At 40.6% G+C, this 26,889-nt stretch overlaps 1 protein-coding gene and 1 pseudogene across 1 annotated transcript in view; one reads left to right on the forward strand and one right to left on the reverse strand.

Annotated features, from left to right (window-relative positions):
• Positions 1 to 26,324, reverse strand: part of PKP2 (plakophilin 2) — a 79,460-nt gene extending 53,136 nt beyond the window's left edge. Inside the window, exons 1-4 of the mRNA XM_090273006.1 lie at positions 26,045 to 26,324; positions 9,264 to 9,376; positions 8,198 to 8,892; positions 539 to 674 (exon numbers count right to left, since the gene is read on the reverse strand). Of these exons, the coding sequence (XP_090129132.1) occupies positions 539 to 674; positions 8,198 to 8,892; positions 9,264 to 9,376; positions 26,045 to 26,267 (1,167 nt within the window). The 5' untranslated portion in view covers positions 26,268 to 26,324. The remainder of the gene's footprint in view (positions 1 to 538; positions 675 to 8,197; positions 8,893 to 9,263; positions 9,377 to 26,044) is intronic.
• On the forward strand, positions 16,000 to 17,853 carry LOC150011579 (large ribosomal subunit protein uL6 pseudogene; annotated as a pseudogene).
• Positions 26,325 to 26,889: the final 565 nt, after the last annotated feature.

Here is a 26,889-nt window from a genome sequence, read left to right on the forward strand (position 1 = left end):
AAGATGACCTAGTGAGCCTATTTTAGGGCTCTATCCATTAGGAACACTTGTGGAAGTGCCCAAAGATACATGTACAAAGTTAGTCATTGAGCCGTTGTTATAATATGCATAGTTATAATGAAATTATTTAATGAAAACAAAAATCAGAAAACTTTATTATATTTAATATAATACAATACACACTCACTTCACCTCCTGGCCCTCTCTCAGGAAAATCTGAAAGTACACAGAATGTTGACAATTGCCTCTGGGGATGGTTTTAAAGGAGAAGGCTGGGGAGACAGACAAAGAAGGGGGAGGTTTGTGTAGTGACTTTAAGTTTCTGAGTTGAAGGAATTTTTTTTCCCCCAGAATGTATGTATTTTCTCTTAAATTAAAAATTCTCGCCCTGACTGGTTGGTTGGGCATCAGCATGTAATTGACATAATAACTCAATGAAGATGTTTAAAAATGTAAGTAAATTATTGGGTTCGGTTTAAAGCATTGCCATAATAGACAGGGGAGTCTAGTTTTGCAATGGATTTAAAATGATACTCACCCTTTTCCGTGCTTCAGATTTCTGGAAGCACTCATGCTGTATGAAGGTGGCTGCCACTGAAATCCTGGCCAGTGGTGTGTGGTCTGCATCAAGCATACTCACTGCCCGCTCCAGAGTCATCTCCATGTCTGCATTCCTAGACAAACAGTCACAGATTCAGCAAAATTCCAAACCTGCTCTCTCCTACCTACCAACCTGATTCTCCAGAGAAACTCAGCTAATATTGGAAAGCGCCTGGAACTTCAGTGTCTTGGGTCTTCTTCAGCCAAAAGAAAAATCAGTACATGAGATCAGAAGGTATACAAAGCTCGTAGTAGAAATACTCCAGTTCTGGTCAGACTAGCCTCAGAAAACATGACTGAATTGAGCAGAATCATAATATATGAGGTCTGTCCGGAAAAGGTGGAGCCATTGTTGATATAATGAGAACGGTTTGCATGACAGTGATGTAACATAGCAGCCTAGGAGAGTGGGCTGGAATGCATGTGAACAATGACAACTTCACTGTACTAGTCGGGGGTGTGGTAGACGCCGTTGAGTGAGCATGTGTACTGCATGGCTGTCACATTCAAAATGACTGAGTGAGGAGAGCAATGGATCTGCATCAAATTTTGTATTAAGCTTGAACATTCCTCCGCGGAAATTATTGGGATGATTCAGAAGGCTGCAGCTATGGGCAACCGGTGATTGGCAGCTTGATCACAACAATGTGCCCCCTCATGCATCATGTCTGGTGCAGAGTGTTTGGCGAAACATCAAATCACGCAGGTGACTCAGCCCTGCTATACCCCAGATTTGGGACCCTGAAACTTTTGGCTTTTCCCAAACTAAACCACCTTTGAAAGGGAAGAGATTTCAGACTGTTGATGAGATTCAGGTAAATACGATGGGGCAGTTGATGGTGCTTGGGAGAACTGTGTGAGGTCCCAAGGTGCCTACTTTGAAGGCATCATTGTCCTGTGTACAGTGTTTCTTATATCTTGTCTCTTCTTCACTAAATTTCACTAAATGTCTCTATTCTTCATATTACATGGCTAGATACCTTCCGGACAGACCTCGTATACCAAAGAAACTGAACTCCATTTAAGATAAATATATGTAGTGTGATAATTACATCTTAAAAAGTGACTTTAAAGGTGCAATAAGACTTCTGGAGAAATTTAAAAGAAATCTGGTCACAGAAATTGAAAATTATTGCTATGCTGGTAATGTCAGACTGTAGAGGAAACACTTTTCCTCAAAAATCATTATATTTTTCTCAAAGATGCTCAGAATGTGTTATTTCACCTGAAAATGAGTTTTATAGAAAGTATTCTAAGTGTTTTTATTTAATGAAAGTAACAGTACATAAAGAATAAAAGTCAGGAACTGAGCTTGTTTTGTTAAAATAAGTCATGTTGGTGTGACAAAATCCATTAGGAAAGGCAATGATTAAATGCAATTATAAATATGCTTTTTCTTAAAAAAAAAACAACAACTTCATACACATTCCGTTACCGTTTGCTTTGCTATTATAAAGACACTGAGTTTATGTCTAGCTAGTGGCATCTGTTTGTCCTTCACTAATTGCAAGTATTTATAGTGGTGATGAAATCTGATGCCGTTTGACACAGAGCGGATATTTATAGAGGACAATTAAAATTGTTACTTATAAAACAAAAAAATGATAACCCCAAATGCGTTATAGAACTGCATTGTTTCTCCCCTTTGATTTCTGCCTGGAGGGTGACTGGATTAAACAGTCTATGTCACTGTGGTTTGGCTTCCTTAAGCATTGCCTCACAGAAACTACTCAGGATGCTAACATCTTAGAATTGTGGCTAAAGACATGCCTTAAAGGTAACCTACCACCCTGCTTTGGCTTCAAAGAGGGTTAGCCTGATTCATTCCAGGTAATAAACTCCAAAGACATTGTGGGAGCCTTAAAGGTAACCTAGCACCCCTCTTCAGCTTCAAAGAGGGTTAACCTGATTCATTCCAGGTAATAAACTCCAAAGACATTGTGGGAGGGTGCTTTCCAGCATCTGCTAGCAAGCACAGGGAGTAAATTCTCTCCCATATCAGGCTAACCCACAATACATGCACATGTATTCTAATGTGAGTGCGTGTTGTAGTGGTGTGCTTGTGGGTGGGTGGATGTGGCCCAGGTGAGGAGAGAAATGAGCCTCATGACTAAAAAATAATACTCACTGCTTCTGAAACACATGTTCAAATATAGAAGTGCTACCTCATGAGTGTAAGAGTATTAAAGATGAGGCAGAAAAAACAGTTCTGGCATCCACACTGAGAATTATATAATGATCTCATTTTTAAATGCTGTGCCTCAGGAGTCAATTTAATTGGTAAAAAAATGCAGGCTATTACCATTAAAATTAGAATTTGGGTCGTTTAAAAAAATATAAACACTTTTAAAAGATGGAAATAAGTTACATGCAAAGACTCCAATGCCTTTACAGAGAAATCAAAATTCTCCCAATCTCAATTTCAATGGCAGTTTTCAATCTTTAGCATCTAGCAGTATAGGTGCTTTTATTGATGAAAGATCACTCATAGCATATAAATATCCTTCTGTTTAACGCAGCTTAAAAAAACAAAAACAAAAACTATTTCGCCATTAATCCACTTCATTGGTCATATAATTTCCCAAAATAATTCCAATACTCAAATTCTTTTTCCTGAACATGATTCACAAAGAAGCTCAGCATTCACTCCCAATCAACCCAATGCCATTTTACTTTATTATTAAAAACAGTTCCCCTACTGAACAGACTTCCCCAATGGTAGGTTTGCTACACCTGACAGGGCACCAATTTTCTGTCTTGTTAGTGGCTGTGATGCCCAGCTCTAAAACATGGCATATGTGCTGATTCCACTCTGGCCCCAAATCCTGCCATCCTCCATCCCTCCCCCCCCCTCCCCCCGATCGACCCCTCCATCTGCCAATCCTTCTTTAAATCCTGCATGTCTCTTCACAAACCACTCTCTAGATTTTTCTAGAAAGTCCCCTTCTACTTAATTCTTATCTATTCTTCAATACTCAATTCTATCCTCCCTTTTGTGGAATCATTCTTGTACCCCATCCCCAGCTAGAGCTATTACTTTCCTTCTCTGTTCTCCTGTAGCACTCCTTCCCTGCATCCCCTTCTTTTTCTCTTCTTTTCCGCCTTCTTTCCTTCTTTCCCTCCTTCCTTCTTCCCCTCCCACTCGTTCATCAAGTACTTCCTGAAGCTTGCAGGCATGTGGCTTGGAAATTGGATTGTGGGAAAGGGGGAATCAGGAAGAGCAGTTGTTACTGGAGCCCATTATCCCCTGAGCATGCTCTCCAGAACTGAGTCTTTTCAACATATGATTAGTTAATATGTGAAAATGAGTCAATGTAAATGAAAATGTAAGGGGAGGAAGTGTAAAATATTCTTTGTCAGAATATGAGCTAATATTCAGCAATAAATAACAACCAGTATTTTTGTGTGTGTGCAATCCCTCAGCAATCAGTGTTCCTGCCAATTAACAACACAGCCTGCCCTCACGCCTGTTCCCAGATACTTCAGGAGGGCTGCAACTCCCAAGTCCAACAAACACTGAGTGATGAATGGAAATCTGCATGTCATCACAGATGCTGAGGAAATGCAAATTCCCCTGTCTCAGAAAGATTTTAGGTATCATGTGGGGAGTATAAGGGGACTAAATGGTAACAGCAAAAATACAATAAAGATTACATTTTTAAACAGCGTGAAAAAGCATGGCTTTCGAAAGATGATTTTGGAGTAGATATGTGTTTCTAGAGACAGTATTGAGGGCACTACAAGAGTCTTAGTGGAGGCAATGAAGCCTTGAACTGGACTGTTAAAAATGAAAATAGTTGAAAGAGACTTTAAAGAAGTTGGTAAAGAAGAGGATGTGGAGAAAAGTTAATATGACATCTTTTATGCTCTGTATCACAAACTTGCCTGGTGACTCGCCTAGAGATCTGTCCCTCTCCTTCGTCTCCTTGGCACACTGCTCTTCTGTTTTCTGACTTCCTATAGACACTAGTATGTACCACACAGCCTAGCACTTGATGATGTTATCTTATTTTCCTTTTTACTGGTCTTCTCTAGACCTTCATATATCCCACTTGATTTTTCTCTTACATTTCTTACTGCAGTGCTGGATACCCGGGAGGAACCAATATTCATTTGCTGAACTGCCAGTCCCCCATCAGTACAGAAATCATACTGTCAGAAAAACTGATCTAGACACTTTTACTTGGTGATTTCTTGAACCTCCTTCATCAGTCTGGTTTAGAACAAGTATTGACTGTCTCTCTTTCACTCCCATGTCTTGGTTTTCAGCTGCATTATTAACTGTCCGACCAGCCATTCTTCTTTTGGAAAGAAAGATCCATTGTTTAATACTTTATGCCATTATGCAGGTTTATAGTTTTATCTGGCTACTTTGTAAGAATTTCCAAAAATGTGAAAGAACAGTTCTTTATCGGTGGGACTTTCATTAAACATAAAAATGTAGATTCTAAAAATAGGGGCTGGGTAGATTTGAATGTGAGATAAAGTGAAGGAGAGCGGTCCCAGGGGCAGGACTCTCAGGGGACAGTATGAGAAACTGAGATGAAAGATACCAAAGCAAGGAAGAGAGCCAAGCACAGACACCACCTTGGTCACTTATTTTCCTCATTACAGAAAATACCTCTGACTTTCCTTTTCATAGAGTGGGATTTTTAAAGAGAGTTCATTTCTATGATTTCTGGTCTCTAGAATAACAACGTTAGGAATCATTAAGAATACATATCTTGCCCTTTATTTTAAATTTCTTTTTTTTAATGATATTGTTTTCTTAAACTTTATTTTTATTGTTTTCCTATTACAGTTGTCCCAGTTTTTAAAGGAACTAGTATAAATAACTTATTTCTTGACCCTAACCGTTCCTTCTATTCTTTGAAATATAATTATTCCAATAAAATTTATCTTGTTTGTTTAAACAATAACCTGAAGTAGTGTGGTTAATACTTCTTCTAAAATTTGAGTAACAAAAGAACCTTGATGGTAAGAAGGAAAAAGTTTATATTTGGTTTCTTCCTTTTTTAATTTCTTCATTCTCTCACCAAACATTTATATGGACCTACCTCAGTTTCAGAGTGCTGAGAATATACAGATGATAAGACACTCACAAAAAGCTCAAAGTCTAGAGGAAGAGAAGGTAAGTAAATGAATAACCACAATATATTATTCTGGTAGAGAAAGGCACACAATGCAGCTAACTGGGACACCTAAACTAGATTGAGAGGGGAATGGTCAGGGAAAAGGTGGTATCTGAGCCAAGTCAGGCAAAACCCGAGCTATTGGGGGAAAAAGAGATGACAGACGACCGACAGATAAATGGATGGATGGATGGTGGCAGGGAGGGAGGAAGAAAGAAAATATGTGAATGATTAACTTCTAGTAAGGGAAATAAAAGAGGTTCCAAGTGGTTTGAGTGTTTATGTGAGGGGATGGTGGTGATGAAGTGAGAATATTAAGATTAGAAAGATGACACTGGGTAAGTAAGGGGAAAACACAGGCATTATGTGCCATGCTAAAAAGTAGGAAAACTTGGTAGGACTATGGATCTAAAATGGAGAGAGAAATAATCAGATCTGGGAGGCCCATTCCAACAGTCCTGGAGAATAGTTGAGTGAGCAGGAATGAACAGAGATAGCCAGATGTATGCAATGAAGATGGAAAAAAGTAAAAATTTAAGATCATTAGGGAGATAAATATATGACTTGATGTTACATAATTGGGGAGGGAGACGCTAAGAATGACTTCCAAGTTTAGTATAAGGAAGTGGTCAGGAGTAGAAGGTTGGGAGGAGCTGATAAATTTAGTTTTGGATATAGTGACTTTGGGATGTCCAGGAGTTTACTGGAAATACAAGGTGGAGCAAAAGTCGGTTTACAATTGTGCGTATGGAAAATAATAACCATAATTAATCATTAATAATGCAAGAATTACCTCTGTTTCGTGTGTACTGACAATCATAAACCTACTTTTGCCACACCTTGTATACACAAATCTAGAGTACAAAATAGAGGGCAGATCTGAAGATAAAACTTCGGGAATCATCACAGGATATAAGTGCAGTACGCTGGGCCTCCCTGGAAGAGCACCAGAACTTGAAAGAGTAGGAGTACCAAAGAAGCCTTCTTTGAGCATGCAGAAAAGTCTTCCCAGAGAAGACTGTGAAGAAATGTCTGGAGAGCTGAGTGGAAAGACAGGAGACGTTGGTGCCCTGAAAACCAAGGGAATAGAGAATTTCACAGAGAGTGGTGTTAAATGCTGCCCAGAGGTTGGGTACTGTAAGGATTGAATATGTGTGTGCGCTTCGGATGTGCTAATAAGGCAGATGTTGGTATATTAGGGGGAGAATAATTCCATTAAATGATGGGGACTAACAGCATATTGCAGTGGGCAGGTAAGAGACTAGGAATCGGCAGGATGGTTTAAGGAGCAAGGGGGCGTGAAGGAAGAGAAGAAGGCCAATTGTGGGAGGATGTGGCATGATAACTTTGTTACTATTAAAATCCTTTTGTTAGAATTGTGCCTGGCACAAACCTTAGAAGATAGTAGGCATTTAATAGTTTTTGAATTAACCATTTAAAAGCCTGGATCAACATTTCCCTTCCATAATTACCTCACAGTTTTCTTCTTTTGTAAGTGTGTCCATATTGACAAAAGACCCGCTTTCTACAAGAAATGTTTGAAGTTTCAGGCACGATTTTGCTTTATAAACAATATTTCCTGCTTCAAGTTTAGACTAGCCCTAACATCTTTTATCAGCAATACCTGCATAAGTCCATGAGTCTACTGTACAATCTCATCACTTAAAAGTGACAATTAAAGGTAACTTCCATTAAGCAACATTCGAATTCTAACAAAAAGTCACACATTTAATGTTCTACCATAATGATACATCATGATTTCAGAACTTAGTGACTTAATCATCTAGCCATTTCTCAATCTTTCTCCTTGTAACTTTCTCCTCAGTTTATAACTTGTGCTCCAGCATTAAACTTGAATAAGGGTTAAGTTCCAAAGACTCAATTAGTCAAGCCATAGAGTGAGTAAGAGAGGCAAAAGGAATGACTTTGAATATTTAATTTTTTAAATTATTTGGTATTGCCAAAAAAAAATACCAAGTCACTGGCACTAGAATCAAAAAGTACAAATATCGGGTATAAAAGGAGGGGAAGTGACATCTTAAAATGAGCTGCCTCTGCTTAGCATTTGAGGTTCACTCAGCATCAGGAATGTCTTTTTGCTTTTCTCCTTTCTTTATTTCAAGAAAATGAATGCAATTATCCACTTCTTGGTTTACTTTGGAGTCAGCCCCCATTCAGCCAAGAGGTAGTCATCCTTCAGCCAGCCTCTAATTTGGAACAATAGCTGGACTAACTGTCCCATTTCCCTGCAAAGCTGCCATATGAGCAGGTAGCCTGGTCTCTGTCCCTGAGGTAAAGTGGAGGCTAGTCTGTCTGTTAGGCTGCTGCCTGAAAAGTCATTATTTTAATCACTAATCTCTGGAACCCGTTCTCTGCAGCTGCAGAAGCGCCAGCTCGCACAGTGAGAGCTGTGGGAACAGAATGTGCTGGCACCCACCGCACTGCAGACTGAGAAGGGGGCTCACCTGAGCTGGTAGTCGCTGAAAGTGGTTCTCTCGGTGAGCACGTTCCCACTTCCTCCTGCCGCCACCTGGCCGACGGTCATGTGTGTCCTTCTGCCACCTGCGTCCACAGAGACACTAGGCCCGGCCTCCCGCACCGTGCGGGTGCTGTGGAAGGAGCCCTGATGCCAGGAGGACCGCGCACCCCTGCTCTGCATGACGGGCTGCAGGGGCACGAGCGGCCTGCCCTGCCCAAGGGCAGCCCCTGAAGTCAGGTAGTTCTCCTTCTCCAAGAGGTTGCTCATGCTGTGACTGGTCCCAGGCCTGGGGTGCGTGAGCACCACGGGGTTGAGAGGGGCACCGTCAAAAGCACTGTCGTTCACAGACCCGTACTGGAACTGTCGGTGGTACGTGTCATAGTAGCGCTGTCTGCTCACAGGCCGGGAGGTGACACCCACGATTTCTGAGCGAGCGTATCTCGGGGGCAGGAGGAGGGTGGATCTCCTGCTCTCCTGGTGCCGCAGCGTGTTGCCGGCCTGGGTCCTCTGGCTGTACTGGTGATCGCTGTGTGAGTAGTGAGCCCTCTCAGGGCTGCTGTCCGGAGAAATCTCCAGTCTCCTCAAGGGCTGCCTCAAGAATCTTTCTTCCACGGACCTGTGCGAACTGTAGTGCGCAGTTCCTTTTCCCCAGTGTCCTTCGTAAGCGGTGGTGACGCCTGACTGCGCAAGAGAGAAATAACGTTTAAATGAGGTATAAATCAGTTTTTATCTTTCGTGAGGACTAATTATTTCTGGACTGTTAACACAAGGTGTCCGTTTCTCTGAATCTCATGGAGAAGTTGAGCCCTTTCTGGGTAAAATCTGTTTTTAAACAAGACTTGGTTAATAAGGTTGGTGAGTTATTTGCACTAGGATTTGAAGCTGTTTCAAGTCCCCACTTTTCTATGGAGTCCACACAAAATCGATCTTTTTATAATTTGTTTAGGAAGCAGTAATATTTGAGAAAGGTAACATTAAAAAATAATCTGTGGGAGTTGAAAAACGTTTTCATGGTTATCTGCTAACTAGTGTTACATTCTTTGGTATCCTACCTTTAGCATGTCATAGGTTTTGGTAACAGGGGCCCGTCCACCAGCAAAATCATTTTCAACCAAGTGTAGGTTGTAGACATACTCAGGAACACTGCTGGTTCGGTGAAGATTTCCTGCAATCAAGCATATATATTAAAATAATGTAAGTGGGCTAGTCAGTAGTTAAACATTGTATAACTATAGTATATTTTAAATTTAAGTATTCAGGCCTATAACAAGTATTAGATTTATATCAATTTCATAAGTACTGGTTTACCATCAACCTTGGGTGCACAAATGATCAAGGGTTATCACATTCTCTACAAGCTTTTCAAACTAAAAGTTGAATTAAAAGTAAAATATGTAATTACTTTTTTTTAGGGAAAGGGAAGGGGAGAGGAAATTTGCACAAAAATCCCGAAATGTTTTTGTTACATTGAGAAATTTGGGAATCACTTATTGGCTCAGGTGGGTCTGTACTAAAAAGTTCTGCTTATTAAGTCAGAGAAGAACTCTATGCCCAGGGCAGGACCACAGAAGCTACCAGATAATGCTGTCGGTGTAGGCAGTAAACATAAGGGTGATTCAACACTCCTAGACAAGATAGCTTGTATAAACAATAAGGTGGCTCAGTGTGGTCAGAGAAAACATTGGTCCCACTTGAAAAAGACCAAGCCTAGGGTGGAGGTGTTTGGCCATGTGACCTGCCAGAGAGGAAATCAACCTCTGCCCTACAAATGAGTGCATGTTTGCAATCAGCGTGGTTGGCTTGTTTTTAGTAGGGAAGTCTGACAGCCAGCCCACTCTCCCGCAAACACTGAGTAGGACACAGCCTCCCTGCTCAGCTCTGGCGGAGCCACAGGGACTCTCATTGACGTTGTAAGGGCTGTGGGGACAGAAAGTGCTGGCACCAACTGCACTGCCGTATCTCTTAAGGCACTCCTCTGAGGAGCCGGTGGTAGAAGACAGTGCTGTGACCCTCTTCTACCCCTTGATTCTTCTCCCAGCTTTTTATTTGTTCTTCTTTCATAATCTCCCACTGCCTTACCACACACACACACACACACACACACACAGAAGCCGGTCAAAATGATCAAAGATCTTTAAAACTTGGGAAGTTTCTAGATTCCTAATTTTAGCCAAAATTTTTCTGTCATGCAGCATTCTTTTAAACATCAGAGGAAAAACTACTCAACTTTTCTAGGCTTCAGAGACTTGTGAAAGACACTGAGAATAAAATGACGCAGGCAGTCTCTTTCTAGCATCATTGGAACACAGCAACATACTTTTCCAATAAACTGTTATAAAGTCAAAGTTTCAGAGACCAACAATAGATTCACAAGTTGTTCTTAGGGAGACAGGGGATGGGAGAGTGCTGTGGTTAGAGCACTAAGAAGAATGGCTCCATCCCAAAATGTGTACATGTGTCTTGTTTCCTGGAGCTAAACAACCTGGCTGGTAAACACGTTTTGGGCCTCAAACGGTCCTGGGGGAGGCAGCAGGCAGCTTGTAAATGTCACTCTAAAGACCAGGGAAGTGGAGGTAAGCCAGGCCTCTCCTGTTTCTAGGGGCCTGATTTCTCCACAAGGGAAGGTAAAAGGTCAGGTAGCCCCTTCATTTTTAACTTCAATGAAAATGCCTTAAACCAGGACAATGAAAGAGGGAAGGGAATATTCTCTAAGACACCAGAGCTAAGGTTGTGAGTGGCCTTGGGGCTCAACACTAAAGCCAACGTCAGGCTCCTGCCATGCTGCCCGCAGTCCCCAGTTCTGCCTTCACAGCTCCTTCCATCCCCCACCCCGACCCTAACCCAGGCTATCAGGGAGGCAGGGCTGCAGGGTCTTGCGGGGTGTGGTGGGTGGGTGTGGGAAAGGAAGCTAGCAGCACAGGTCTGGGGAACCTCCTGGCTCTCCTTCTGAAGGGTCCGGGGACCAGGGAGCCCTCAGCACCGGAGTGGGGGATTCAGGGGAGTGCTTAAACTGTGCCCCCCCCCCCGCCCCCTGCAATCAAACAGAAGCCTTTTCTACAGAGCTGATGGCAAGGCAGAAAATGATTGGTCATTTGACATGTAAGAAACCAAATTTATTACCTTTAGAAAAAGTAATGCAGGGGTATTCATGTTCAGGATTTTAGCTTGTATGAAAACTAAATATATAAAAGTCAGGGGTGATCTAGAATGGGGAAATACGAATGGCACAGATGGATGGTTGCTAGAACTATTAATTCCTCTTACTTGATAATAAAATGGCAGATGAGGAAAGGGTGCAACTTTAGGAATCCAACAAAATTTCTTCAATGGGCACCGTTAGCCCATCACCACCACAGTGTTCTAGCAATAGACAGATATTCAGAAACAGTCACTGGGGGGCTACTTGTATCTTTAAGATGAGATTTCTGCAAGGATTTTAAAAATGTGCAAGAATCTTTGCACAGGACCCAGGGAAACAGGGTAGCCTATCAAAATAGCTAATGATTGAGTTTTATAATCAGGCATGTTGAAGTAAAACATTTTACTTACATTGTTGCTTTTTGTAGGGCTTTTTTAAAAAAGTATATTTTATTGATTATGCTATTCCGGTTGCTGCAATTTTCTCCCCTTAGCCATTCTACGCCCAGTACCTCCTTTCCCTCCAGCAATCCCACTTAGTTCATGTCCATGGGTCATGCATGTAAGTTCTTTGGTTTCTTCATTTCCTGTATTATTCTAAACATCCCCCTGTCTATTTTGTTCCTACTGACTGTGCTTCTTAATCCCTGCACCATTTGCCCATTCTTTCCCTTCCCACTCCCAGCTGATAACCCTCCAAATGATTCCCATACCTATGATTCTGTGTCTGTTCTGGTTGTTTGCTTAGTTTTTTTTTTTTTTGTAGATTCAGTTGTTAATAGTTGTGAATTTGTTGCCTTTTTTAATGTTTGTGTTTTGATCTTCTTTTTCTTAAATAAGTCCATTTAACATTTCATATAATAAGGGCTTGGTAATGATGAACTAACCTTGTCTGGGAAGCACTTTATCTGCCCTTCCATTCTAAATGATAGCTTTGCTGGATAGAGTAATCTATTTTGTAGGTCCTTCCTTATTATCACTTTGAATACTTTTTGTCACTCCCTTCTTGCCTGCAAAGTTTCTTTTGAGAAACTTGTTGCCAGTCTTATGGGAACTTCTTTGCTTTTCTCTTGCTGCTTTTAAGATTCTCTCTTTATCTTTAACCTTTGACATTTTAAATATGATGTGTCTTGGAGTGTGCCTCTTTGCATCCATCTTGTTTGGGACTCTGTGCTTCTTGGACTTGTATGTCTCTTTCCTTTACCAGATTAGGGAAGTTTTCTTTCATTATTTTTTCAAATACATTTCCAATTTCTTGCCTTTTCTCTTCTCCTTCTGGCATCCCTATGATTCGAATGTTGGAATGTTTGGAGATGTCCCAGAGGTTCTTAAGCCTATTGTTGTTTTTTTGAATTCTTGTTTCTTCTTTTTGTTCTGGCTGTACTTTTTGTTCTTTCTTACATTCCAAATTGTTGGTTTGAATCCCGGCTTCATGTTGGTTTCCTGTAGATTATTCTTTATTTCACTTTGTGTAACCTTCACTTCTTCCTTTATTTTTATTTATTTATTTTTTTGCTGTACTCAAGGAGTTCGCTGAATATCCTGATAACCAGTGTTTTGAATTCTGCATCTGATAGGTTGGCTATCTCTGTTTTGCTTAGTTCTTTTTCTGGGGTTTTGTTCTATTCTTTCATTTGGGGCATATTTCTTCGTCACCTCAATTTGGCAGCCTCCCTCTGTTTCTTTCTGTGTATTAGGTAAAGCTGCTTTTACTCCCTGTCTTAGTAGCATGGCCTATGTACCAAAAGCACCTGTAATTGTGTGGGACGGAGCTTTATGTAAATGCCAGGGTGGGACAACCCATTTTACTTCTTTGTGGCTGTGTGGTGAGGGCTTAGAGAGGGGACGATGCTGCTGCCTGGCTTCTGGTAGTTTGCCAAGCACTTGCCCTGTTTTCAGTTACTTCACCCCCTACCCATGGTGACTGGCGCCCTTCCAGCTGCTGCCCTCATGGTTAATCCTGGAGTGGGTAGGTTTGTATACGTTCTAAGACTATGCTTGTGCCCAAGTTATCCCTCCCATCCATTCCACTGCCTTTCCCTGACAAGCTGTCTCTCTGCCCATCTCTGCGACCCTGCCCCTCCCACCCATCTGGATGAATGTGGCTTCTTTAAATTCTTGGTTGTCGGATTCCCATACAATTTTGAGATCTGGTTGTAGTTCTTTCTATGGTTACAGGAGGAGACAAAGCATGTCTACCCATGCCTCCATCTTGATTGTAAGTCTGTAGGGCTTTTTAAAGCAACTTAGATGAACTCCTTACATTTCAATATTACTTTTCTTTCAGGAGCTCAAATTATTTTATGTTTCTTTTCAATATTCTGTGATGTGGAGCCAGCTGTTATCATTTCACTTTATAAATAGGAAAACAAATTACTTGCTTTAAATTGCAAAGAGAGTCAATATCAGGTTTGAACTCTGGGTTCCTCCTCTCCACTGGTCTCTGCTGTTTAAGTACACTGTGTCTTTTCTGAAATTGCCAGTATTAAAGCCTTGAAGGCATTATCATTATAGTTTTTTATAGGAGGACCAAAACTAGTCATTCTCTTTCCTCTAGAACATTTGCCTGGGCAACTCAGAATATTCTGTACATATTAATTCTTTATTTGCTGACATAAGTCCTTATGAGGAAGCCTCTCCTTTAGTTTTCAGATGAATGAACAGAGATCAGTTTACTGGTTCCCAAAAATAACTACAACATGGTTGGTAACCAGGAATAAAATAAGACTGGATCTTTAAACCACGAACTCTTCCTTTGCCAGACAAGTTGTGACACCTGATAATCAACCTGCAGGTTGGCACAGTAGATGGTTTCTCTGGTTAACAGGTCAAACTCAAGCAAAAATAATGCTGATTAAATTGCCTAGGAAATCATGAGTTTGAGATCAGTATAGTGGATTAAAGGTGAATTAGTAGTTGTGTTCTAAGATTTTAAAGAAATTTTGAACAGGGTGGAATTTTTTCATACAAGATAAATATTAATCAGGATGAACACTGATCTCTTTAAGGCATGTCATTATTTTCTGCTCAATCATAGAATAAAATATACTATAATAATGACTACTAATATATAAAATAATTCAGCCATGAATTATGCTTCTTCAAAAATAGAAACAAGAGCACAAACAAAGCATATTATACATATAGGCATATCCTGCTTTAAATAAATCCCACATGAAAATCCACATTTTCTAACATGGAAAATGAGGGTGTGGCTATATTTCAAAGAATTTGTTTACTTCACAAAAGGAGGTAGGTGTCTTCCATAAACCAAAGAAATCTGTGGATATTGTCTGGAGCCTCCACTCTAGTGCTTTCATGTGTCTGGACAAATCACTTAGGTGCCTCAGTTTCCCTTAATTCCAGCTGCCAAGAGAGTTGCTGAGAGAGAGGTTTACCTGAGAAAGCATACATTCAAATGCTTTTAAAATTGTAACGCAACACGCAAAAATGAGATAACGGGTTTTAAAACAGAAATTGGATCACAAAAATTTGTTCTTCACACTTTTTCTTGAATTAGTCTGTTTTAGAAGGAGGAATAAACTAGTGTGCAAGTTTTAATTTACATTGTGTTGTACCTCAGAGTTTTATTTCTGGTAAATTTACCAGTGGTATTGAATTTGACTTTTTCTGGTTATTTTTGATTTGACTCAAAAAATCACATTACCATGATTTTTATTTTTTATTTTTTTGGTCATTCAGTTCACCTGTACCATGTATTATGTCTTTTTGGTGTTTCTGAAAGGTAGTGATGATTTATAGGGAATATTTAAATTAAAAAAGAAAAATCCTCACCTGAGGACATGCTTATTGAATTTAGAGAGAGGGAAGTGGAGGGAAAGAGAGGAAAAGAAATATCGATGAGGGACATTTTATGGAGCCCGTTTTAAGAGAAAAGAAGGAAGAAGCTACAGAACAACTTGAAACTCCACCCGTCTCAAATAGGAAGCAATTGTAGGGGTGGGGCTGGAGAGAGGCGGGGCTGGAGAGAGGTGGGGATGGAGAGAGGTGGGGCTGGAGGATGAGGGTAAGGGGGTTGGTTTTGATGGAAAGAATTCCAAATTGTTCAGAAGATGGTAAAGGTGTCGTAGATCTCATAGGCTAATGTAATTTTCTCTCTTTCCTGGTCTGAATGTTAATCTGAAAAATATACTATCCCTAGGCAGATGTTAGGAAAATATCTTGATTTCTGGTTACCTTGCAAGTGTTGCCAAAATAATGGATTATTTGAGGGTTAAAAAATAAGTTGATTTCCATAATCAGTTGTTTCTTTGTGGGTTTTGTGAGCAGCTTTATTATCAAATTGGTTAAATCTAATATATTTATGAAGTGAACTCGACAAGCCTCTATTCTGACACCATTACCCATATCTGGGCACATTTTAAAAATCAACTACAGCTTCCCTTATGGTAAGCAGATGATAGAGAATTGCTAAAAAGAAACCCAAACAAAATCTTTATAAAACTTGCTTATAGTAGAAAAGAGAACAGCATTCACAGTCAGCAAAGCATCTTTTCTTTCAAGCTTCTAGCACTCTCTGAGCATGGTTACAAAAGTGATTGGGTTTACACTTAGCTCTAGAAGGAGACTGTGCAGAGGAAGGAGGTACAAGAAAACAGGTATTGTTAAATGTATGCGCAGACTCTTTTTGCCACATCTCCTGAGAGGATGGAGACCATTCTCAGCAATCAGACTGTCAGACATTCCAGGAAATGTCGACATCACTCTGAAGGGACACCTGGTTATTGTGAAGGGGCCCAGAGGCACTCTGCAGAGGGACTTCAATCGCAGAACGTATACATACATCAGTCTCCATGGAAAGGAAAAGAGGCTCGGGGTTGACAAATAACGGGGAAATAGAAAGGAACTGGCTGCCACTCGCACTCTCTGTTGTCCTGTACAGAACATGATCAAGGGTGTGACGTCCCGCTACTGTTACAAGATGAGGTCTGGATATTAACCCCTTATCAGATGTATTGGCGAATATGTTCTCCCATTTTGTGGGTTGTCTTTTTATTTTGTTGATGATTTCCTTTGCTGTGCAAAAACTTTTTGTTTGATGTGGTCCCATTTGCTTATTTTTTCTTTTGTTTCCCTTGCCTGGGGAGATATAGCTGATAAAAAATTCCTATGAGCAATATCCGAAATTTTACTGCCTATTTTTTCTTCTAGGATTTTTATGGTTTCAGGTCTAACATTTAAGTCCTTGTCCCATTTTGAATTTATTCTAAGAAGGTGGTCTAGTTTCATTTTTCTGCACATATCTGTCCAATTTTCCCAGCACCATTTATTGAATAAATTATCTTTAACTTATTGTATGTGCTTGCTTCCTCTGTTAAATATTAATTGGCTATAAAGGTTTGGATTAATTTCTATTCTTTTCAAAACGTATAAAGAACTTACAAGACTCAACACCAAAAATCCAAACAATCCAATTTAAAAATGGGCAAGGGACCTGAATACAGTTCTCCAAAGAGGACATACAGATGGCCAATAGATATATGAAAAGATGCTCAATGTCACTAATCATCAAAGAAATGCAAATTAAAACCACAATGAGATACCATCTCATACCTGTCAGAATGGCCCTCATCAATAAATCAACAAATAAGAGCTGAGAGGATGTGGAGAAAGGGGAACCTTTTTGCCCTGTTGGTGGGAATGCAGACTGGTGCAGCCACTGTGGAAAGCAGTATGGACATACCTCCAAAACTTAAAAGTGGATCTGCCTTTTGACTCAGTGATCCCACTTCTGGGAATATATCTGAAGGAACCCAAAACACTAATTTGAAAGAGCAGAAGCATCCTTATGTTCATTGCAGCATTATTTACAATAGTTAAGATATCCATCAATAGATGAGTGGATAAAACAACTATAGGACATCTACACAATGGAAATCTACTCAGCTGTAAAGAAGAAGAAAATTTTACCCTTTGCGACAATATGGATGAACCTGGAGAACATTACACTAAGTGAAATAAGCCAGTCAGAGAAACCAAATACCATATGATTTCACTCATATGTGGAATTTAATGAACAAACTGAACTAACAAGCAAAACAGAGAGAGACTCATAGATGGAGAGCAGATGACAGCTAGTGGAGGGGAGGTCAGGGGTGGAGGGATTGAGCAAAAAGGAAAAAGGACTCATGGACATGGACAACAGTGTGGTGATTGCTGTCAGGAGAGGGTTATAAGGGGACTAAATGGTAATGGAAAAAAATACAATAAAGATAAAATTAGAAAAAGAAAGATGATGTCTGCGTACTCTTACTTCCCCATCAATGTTGTTATTCAGGAGACTGGCTCTCTTGTTGACACCTGCAATTTCTTGGGTGAAAAATATATCTGCAGGGTTCAGATGTATCTCAAGCCCAGAAAGATGAGTTAATACTTTAAGGAACTGACACTGAACTTTTATCAAATTCAGCTGCTTTGATTCAACAAGCCACAGCAATTAAAAAAGAAGGATATCAGAAATTTTTGGATGGTATCTGTTTCTGAAAAAGACTAATAGTTCAGTAGGCTGATGAATAAAATCTAAGTTGTCTAGCTATAGAAACGTCAAGATGTATGGTGATTACTCAGACTTATCTGTGACATTTTAAAGATGCAATAAAAGCCGTGTACTATTGATTTTGGGGGGGAAAAGATACATACACTCATATGCAAACCAGGTGGCATTCACCACTGATGTTGATTTAAATGCTACAGTTAATTGTGCTGACAAACAGTTGCCTTCGCACTGTGAATTCACAATGGTCTTTTTTGGTAGAAAGAGAACTTGGAAGTCTAAAAGCTGTCACCTCTGGTATTGGTCTTTCTACAGCAACCTCTAGGTAACAACAGCTCTCTTTCTCTGCATACCTGAAGAAAATTTCACGTCTTCCATTAGAGTAAAATTAGGGACCTGCTATTAGAGTTGAGACATGGCATCTTGAAAGTTAGAAGAACTCTGTACAGCAATTTACACTTTTGTGACTTCTTAAAGTCATTTATTAGCAAAAGTAGTAAAATAAAACACGAAATATGTAAGGACCCATCAAGAGCCATACATCAGGATGCATTTTTGTTTGTGTGGGCATGTAGCATAGGATTCTTTCCCCTGACTTACATTAGAAAACAAACTTCTTTTATCTTCTTCTATTTTTACTTTCTAAAAAAAAACCTGACCAGGTATTTATGGGAAACACAATTTCACATCTTGCATATAACTCAGGTAAGTACTTGCTCAGGCTGGGAAATGAGTAAATTTGTTGGTTTCAAACCAACAAATGTGAATAAATGTTTTAAAGCACATCCAAGTCTAATAATGTCTAGCATAATTAAAAAATTAACAAAATGAGTGCAGTAGTGACTATTGTGTAATTATTATTACAGTTAACACAGCTCACATAATAGAGCCTAAGAAACAATTCAGTCTACTGGGTGTATAGCTGGATAGTACTAGTTATGAACTCTTACAAAGTTGGCTATGCCAGGAGTTAGCTTTGGTGGCACAGAAGTGTGCAGAGTTGCTTTCCAACAAAGTTGAATATGCCAGGGACAGACTAGCTCTCTTGGAAGAATGAGCAATATGTTCACTGTGTGACTAGTAAATGGATATACCAACCAGCTGCTGGAAGTCTTTATTTTTCAAGGGTTCCCCAAGCAGTTTAGGGTTATCCTCTGATACATACATTTATAGCATTTTGGGGGCAACCTTCAAATTACTGCTCTAGGAAACCCCAAATATACATATTTAAAAGGCCTTTTCATAGTGCTGCAGTCTATAGAATGTATTTTGTTTGAGTAGCCAGAATATGTGATTATAGAATTTGTGACTATAAACTGGTAACTTAGCATACTGGTGAAGTACTAAATTGCTACATCCTGGAATTTTCTAAATCTCTTAATTCCTGTAATTTGTCTCCTTCCATTGGCATTCTGGCCAATTTGCTTGCTGAGATATCCCATAATGATAACTTTAGAATGGCAATGACAGCCCTGACTGGTTTCGCTTGGTGGCCTGGGCATCGTCCTGCAAACCAAAGGGTCACCGGTTCGATTACCAGTCAGGGCACATCCCTAGTTTGCAGGCCAGGTCCCCAGCTGGCGGCGTACAACAGGCAACTGATTGATATTTCGCTCCTTCTCTCTCCTTCCCTCTCTTCCCCTCTCTCTAAAAATAAATACATAAAATCTTTGAAAAAAAAAAAGGAGTTGCAATGACAAATATCACACTATACTCTCACAATGATGCAACAAACAGTTAAAAAGATGAATTTATGGAACTCACAGATTTTTTATTTTTATTTTTTTTGCTTTAAAAAACTCACTACAGGTTTTTGTAATGGGTCTTAAGTCTTAAGTCATAAAATTTCTCAGCCTCTCAACTGCCAGAGCTAACCTCTTCCCTCCCAAATGATTCATAACTGCTATCCCTTCTCCTCTAAATCCACCAAGTCTGCCAAATGTTGTTTCAGAAAACCTTGCATTTTTCATATTCCTCCCCTGCTGGAACATCTTCTGTGACTCACAATGATCAAATCTTCAACTTGTATTTAAGATTTCCCTCTACAATACAATGCGGGGGAGGGGGAAGGGAAGGCTGCCATCAAAGACACAACTGAATGAGTTTTGAGGGGCTTGCAAGAGTTAACCAGGCCAAGAGAAGGGAAAGAACAGTGCAGCAGGGGTAGGAGTAAGAATACCAAACAAGATAAATCACACATGTTTGGGGCCGTGGGGGAAGTGGTGATAGGATGACGTTTGAGAAGTTGCAGGCATTAGATCATGAAGACCTTGGAACGGCATGTTGAATGAGGATTTCACTCTATAGATAACAGCAAGAAAATAAATGGAAGGAAAATAAATCAGAAGATGATTCGATGAGATTTTAGAAAATTTACTCTAGTAGTTATGGGGAGAATGGATTGGAATGAGGCCAGAATAAAAGAGGAAGAGGTTGTCTTATCTTGCAAGTAAATTTTTACCTCCTTGACATGAAGACTCATGTCCTTTACACTCACTTTTAGTACAGTCCTGCATCAGCACTTGACAAGGTAATTGTTGATTAGTCATAGTTCCCTGTACATTCAAAATATGCTAGTTAACACAAATTCAGTTTGCACTTAATCCTTCAGGCTGACATCTATCCTGTGGATTGCCACAGTGGAGCCAAGATGTGAGGACTGTAGTTGCTTGTGTGTTTTTGTCTTGGAGTGGATGGAAGGTAGGTACTGTTTCTCCATCATTCTGGGACTATGGAGGAAGAAAAATTTCTTTCCCCCAAATATGGGCTTTCTTTCTGAGTGATTAGAAAAGCTGACTATGCTCATTTTGGCAAGGTTAGTTTTATATCTGGATAACATACATTTACTGTCATTCTCTTCTCTGTATGGCTTGTGTATTTATCTGTAATATATTGGTGGCCTATAGTAAGTTTGTTATCTGTCAAGGAAAGTTCCCATTTTTCTCCTTCAAAGAACAAAGGTAATAAAGCTACAATATTCTGATGTGACCTTCTCAACCCCACCCCATGGATGCATTACTGAGATTTAAGATTTAGTGGGAATAATTTATTAAGTTTCTAATGAGCAACATTTTCTTCTGAAAATAAAAGAATTACTGAAATGTGGTTGTAATCCTTTGGCCAATTACAATAACATTGTTAAGCCTAAAGCTGATTATTCCAAGAGTATAAATATGTGAATTCTTTGAGTGGTAATGGCGATTGTGTTTTCTTTTTTGTAAATATGCATTTTTCTCTAAGGCTACATATTGGGTTCCCCAGCTCATCTTTAAGCACTTAAGAACGTAACAACTGCTTTTATGTTCAATACCCAATCACCATTAACTACATTACACAACAACACACAATAGATTTAACATTTCTATTGTAAAAGGACCTGAAATTCTGTTATTATTCTTACCCTAATAAGGCAGGGGAGTGAGATGGCTCATTCTAATACAAAGATTAAGTTTTTTCCTTTGTCTATCCCACCTCACAACACTGCCTGTAACTCTTTACTTCCCCAGGAGAAGTACGGTATTCATGTCTTCACACATTTGTGTACATGCACAAAATAGCTTGAAAAACATTTATCTCAGAATTGTATAATTTAAAATTCCTGAATGTCATCTGAGATGGAAAAAAATGATATTATTATAGGCCATATCAATCAAGTCTGATTTTTAGATGTTAGAGGTTTTAGCAACATATTTGTTATTATATTTCATTACTATCATTGATAGGTTGCCAATATATGTGTGTTCTCTCAGAAAATAAAAAAAATAAAGGTTTAATAATTTTTATTGATCAGACCAGGAATTCAATTGGAGTGCAAAATCAATGTTAACTAGTAGAGGATAAAATAATATCAATAGATATAGCCTGATTTTAAAACATGGGAAAACTATTTAAAGCTGATATCCAAAACGACACTTTAGGAGAATGAGCCAATGTGAACAACAAATACCTAGAATATCTAATTCAAGTGAGCTACCCTGTGTTCCCATGATTGGAACCACTAGCACAGGACATAGATAACATTAAAGAAGCCTTTTTAAAAGCTTAAGTGAACAGTCTTCTACTCTTTAGGGTAATTTCCTGTATCTTAACTGTGACACATTGAGCCAAGAACTTCACCAATTGTTTCATTGATTTTCCTCCTTACTAGGTCCTGCCTGACTCTCAAGACCTTACCCCTAAAAGATGTTCTAACCATGTCTAGGGATGGAGAGCTCATTTTTATCATCACCATTGTGTTAACATTCTATTTCCTTTAAGTAATTATAATCAAAACAACTTCTAAGAAAGACACTTATTTTTTGTACTCACTGCAAGTGATTTGCTAGTCACTGGATGAGAAAGGGCCCATGGGCTATATTAGGCAGACATTGAGGTACATTAAATCAGGTGGCAATAGTGACACTTGCATTCAGAGCAGCATAGCCATGTCTCTACCATTGAACTCTTTTATTTTTTTTCCCTCCTCTCTCCTGCTATCTCTTACTTTCTGAATGGCTAGTCACCTTGCTTCCAGAATTGCTTCATTCCTGGAAGTCCTTTCTGGCAATCAAAAAATTCATACCGGATGTGAGCAATGTCTAACCTCCACCCCCATCCCACCACCTCTGTAACACTTATTAATCACCTTTTTTGCTACCTAAGCCAGTTGTCAGTCCTTTCTCCAGAGTTCCCTCTGAGCACAGATATTCAAAAGATATTGGTTAGAGAAACCATCTAAGTAAATGGCACACCTCAATGTTTTATGTTAGATTTCCAAAGAAGTTGAAAATTTTATTAAGATATCGTTCATTATGTTTTATAAGTATTACATACGACAATCTAAAACATGACTTTCCTCCTCTCACACAGGCACCCAGGGGGAACACTGTCATAGGTAAAGTGTTAGTACTTTCAAAGTAGGTGTAATAACGAGGGTACGGACATTTTAAAATTTCCCTTTGCTAATATTTGCAATTCTTAACTGTTTTTTCTGTGACTTTTATAAAAGGATTTTTAAAATTCCCTTACAATACAGACTCATTTCACAATGCTGCTATACACCTCTGTCCCTCTGCCTCCACCCCCAGGAGTTAGAGCTAACTTTAAAACCATTCAGCACAGTTTAAAATAACAACGAAAGTTAGAGTGATTTACAATGGAAACCACCCACCTATATTAAGCCACTAGAGAGAAACTGATGGGTTAAAGATCCTTGTAGGGTATTATCAACAGCTCAGCTCCATATATCTCCTGTTTCCAGCAGATTATCTGCTGCCTCCATCGTTAAGGTATGTCAACAATTCAGAAGTCTCCAGAGCCCTGAAGCTAACACCAGTTAACACCAGGGTCATTTCTTCCCAGAATTTCTCCTGTTGATACAGGATTCTTTCCAGACAAGCATTGTTTCAACAATTGCTCATCTGTTTCAACTTCAGAGACATGATAGTAATAAGGAAATAATAAATGCAATACTCAAAATCATCAAGAGCCCCAGACCTTTTCAAAGAACTTTAATTAAACAACATACTTGAACCACCTCTGGTAATTGTTCCATGGCACGTTAATGTTAAATTCCTTTCAAGCCGATTTCTTTTTTGAGTCTCAGAAAGCTCAGGCTTTAAAGTAAGTAGGTGTTGTTTGCTGCTTTATCTCTCTGCCTGACTTGCACTTCTGTGCAGGCTGCTGAGTGTATTTCAGCTTTCTGGGAAGCTCCTGTTGCAATCAAAATATTTCAAACACTTTGTTCCTTGGTTTGAAGAGCCACTCAACCAGCTGCCCTTAGCATTACAGCAGAAGCACATTGACAGTGCCCTTTGCTCTACCGTATCAATTCTGTGAACTAGGAAATATTCCTGCTATTCCTGCCTACACAGCACTTCCCTCCAGCCACCCCACTAAGTCCAATCCTACTGAATTTTTGGGATCTAAAATCCCAATCTCTCCAGGAAGCTTTTCAAAATTCCCTTCAGTGAGTGGTTTAATTCATCTTTCTAAACTCCAAAATGTATTCATTAGCTGGTCTTTTTAGGGTCATTTACCGTGTTTTATTTGATAATACATTTTTTAGAGGGAGGTTTTGCTTTAAAGCAAGCAGAGTCTATGTTTAGTTCAGCACCTGCGGTGTCCTGCATGAAGTACAGACTCATTTGATAGTTCTTGAATTCATGAAGAAACATGAATTCACATGTTGAAGAGAGGACAGATCATGTATGGGTTTGGGACTAAGATCCAATAAATGTTGAGGACCGACACATTCTACATATGTGAAATGACTCCTCATGTCTATCTCATATAATTGTTCTAAGGATATAATCAAATGCACACATTTTCTTCACAAGGGTTAGGCACATAGCAGATGCTCAACAATGCTCCTTTTCCTTCTAATCATTCCCCCCATTTATTGAATAGTTGGTGTCTAGTTGCTCCTTCTGGCTAGCCATTCTCAGAGGGTATGAATGAAGGTCTGATGTGCATCTGTGTCCCCCAAGCAGAAGTTAGTTTGGTTCCAGCGCAGCACTGGACCTGCACAGACTAAAGGGGTGCAGTGACTCCATTGGTCAGAAATTGACCTCAGTCGTCTTGCACTGGTTAGTAAGGCTCCTAAATATAAATTTAGGTTTGTTTTTTTCTTCCCCATTCACTGTATCAATCCTGTGCTATCTAGACCTCCCACTCTCTCAGAACCACCTCAATCGTATTTAAGGAAAAATGGGAGGAGGCTTAGTGTCTAATAAAAATTCTACTTTGTGTTAATAACCAAACAGCTTAACAATATAACTGAGGAGTGGTTTAAAAATTCAGGCTTGCAAGTTTAAATATCAGTTCTGCTACCTGTGGGAACTCGAGTGTTAGCTAACTGCTTATTGTCCTCACCTGTAAAATGGAGATTAAAGAACGTATCTAACAAGGTTTTGTTTGGGGAGGGGTGTGCATAAATAATATAATGAACACAAACTACCTAGTCCAATTCTTGGCACACAGTTATATTAACAATAGTCATTAAACATCTGTTTACCTTTCAAGTATATAAATATTGACTGCCTGATCCTTTAGGATTCTTTTACACAAGTTGAAAACAATACATCCTCTCAGGGTCTGCTGTTTTAAATGTCTAAGCTGGTCTGCAAGTGTTTTTCTTTTTCCTGGTGTTTTCTCCACTGGCCATTGCCCTATTCCTTCCCAGAGAAACGGTTCAACATTGCAGGAAACAAACTGATATCCCAACTTAATTTACTGTTCAATTTCTTTCCTCTTCTCTTTTCTATAATAAGCCTATAATACTTTTATAATGAAAAAAATTAATTAATTAACTAATAAAGGAGAGACATGTGGTTCTGATTATCTGGCTTTTAGTAGGGGAGAAAATATTTCATATTTTCTAATTTTTACAACTATAATAGTTTGCCAACTACTTTACCTTCCATCAGTTAACACCTCCACTATCAATTACTGATACAGTGTTTTACTTTTTAAAAAACCCCTTTCACCTCTTGGAGGCGTAAGGGGTGCGGGTAAGGGTGCTGGCCGGGCGAGGCCGAAGTCCCCTTCCTCCTCCCCCTCTTCCTCCGCGAGGGGCGGGTGTGTGTGTGTGTGATAGTTCCCTGGCTCGAAGCCTCCTTCCCAGGTTTTTCACTTCCTAGATCAACCATTCCCTCCTTACACTGGATGGAGCGCTCCGACGTACCTGAGCGAGGCACCGCAATCCCAATGTACAGTTTGTAGGAGCTCCAGTACTTTCAGGTTTTCTTTTGCAAAATACTTAAAAATCTAATAAAAGCTAGGGCGCTTTCTCCTCGAAAATGATCATACCGAATATCTGCATAATATTGCAAAGTGTTTACAGACTCCCGGAGCGTCTAGATTAAGACCCGTGTATGGGGGCATGGGGGGGGGGGGCGGGGTGGGGAGCATTAGGTTAAGGAAGGATTGAAAATCTTGGACTGAATTCTTTCGCATAGATATGTATGTGCATTTAATATATGGAAAAACTGAGGAGGAGGTTTATTTTAGAAAAGAGTGCTTTCTCCAAGTAAGCCGGTCTGAGTCGGGAGGCGCGGCTGCTTCTACAAAGGGTCCGGGAGCAACAGGTGGGCAGGACACCAGTCCCGCACCCTCAAGGAGCAGCGAGTCGAAGCAACGGGGAACTGAGAGGTGAGGGAGTGGGTAGGAAGGTGGAAGAGGGGGCGGCGGGGGTCCACTCACCATTGCCCACGAAGCTGCGGCCCTTCCGGGCCAGGGTCTGCTGCACCTGTTCCTGGATCCGCAGGCTCTTGGCCGCCTGGCCGCTGCGGCCGCTGCTCCCCGCCAGCTTCAGCTTGGCTTCGGAGGGCAGAGCCAGGCTGGAGCTGTCCAGCTGCCCCAGGATCTGCTGGCCCAGGACCGTCCGGATGTAGCCGCATTCAGCGGGGGTGCCGGGAGCCGCCATGGGACCGAAGGAAGCGACCGAGCCGCTCGCCTGCCGCGAGACCTGCGGCTGAAGCTGCGGCGGAGCCCAGGGCACTGGTGCGAGCCCCGCCCCCCCTCCCCGGCCCGCCTCCATCCCCGCCCCCAGCGCCGGTGGGAGGCCCGCGCCGAGGGGAGCAAGACCAAGGGGGCCGTGGAGTCCAGCCTCCCCGGGGCAGGGGGCGCGGCTCCCGGCAGGCAGGCGCACTCAGCCCGGGAGCAGGGGCGGAGCCGGCCGCCAGCGCGGTACCTGGCGAGTCGGGCCCGCCCCCGGGGAGGTGGGGGAGGGCGCGGGCCGCCGGGGGTCGCGCACACTTTTGGATCACCTAGGATACTGTAGGCCAGGGCCGCGCCCAAGTTTATTTGCCTCGCTTGGCCTCGGCCCGGACTTCTAAGGATAAGATATCCGTTGGATTGCGTAGAGAACGCCCTCCGGGCAGGTGCGCCCTAAAGAGTCATGTGTGTTACTGGGCTGAGATTTGCCTCTGGGATCCCTTAGTGAGTAAGCATATCTGGTTAGTCAGGCTGTGTCAGACTGTTAGAAACATTTCGTGGTTTTCCTAGACCTGAGGGTGAGAAAGGGCTATTGGTCAAGCAGAAAAGGC

The sequence above is a fragment of the Furipterus horrens genome, unplaced genomic scaffold, assembly GCF_987537825.1.
Source record: "Furipterus horrens unplaced genomic scaffold, mFurHor1.1.pri manual_scaffold_4, whole genome shotgun sequence".
Lineage (NCBI taxonomy): Eukaryota > Metazoa > Chordata > Mammalia > Chiroptera > Furipteridae > Furipterus > Furipterus horrens.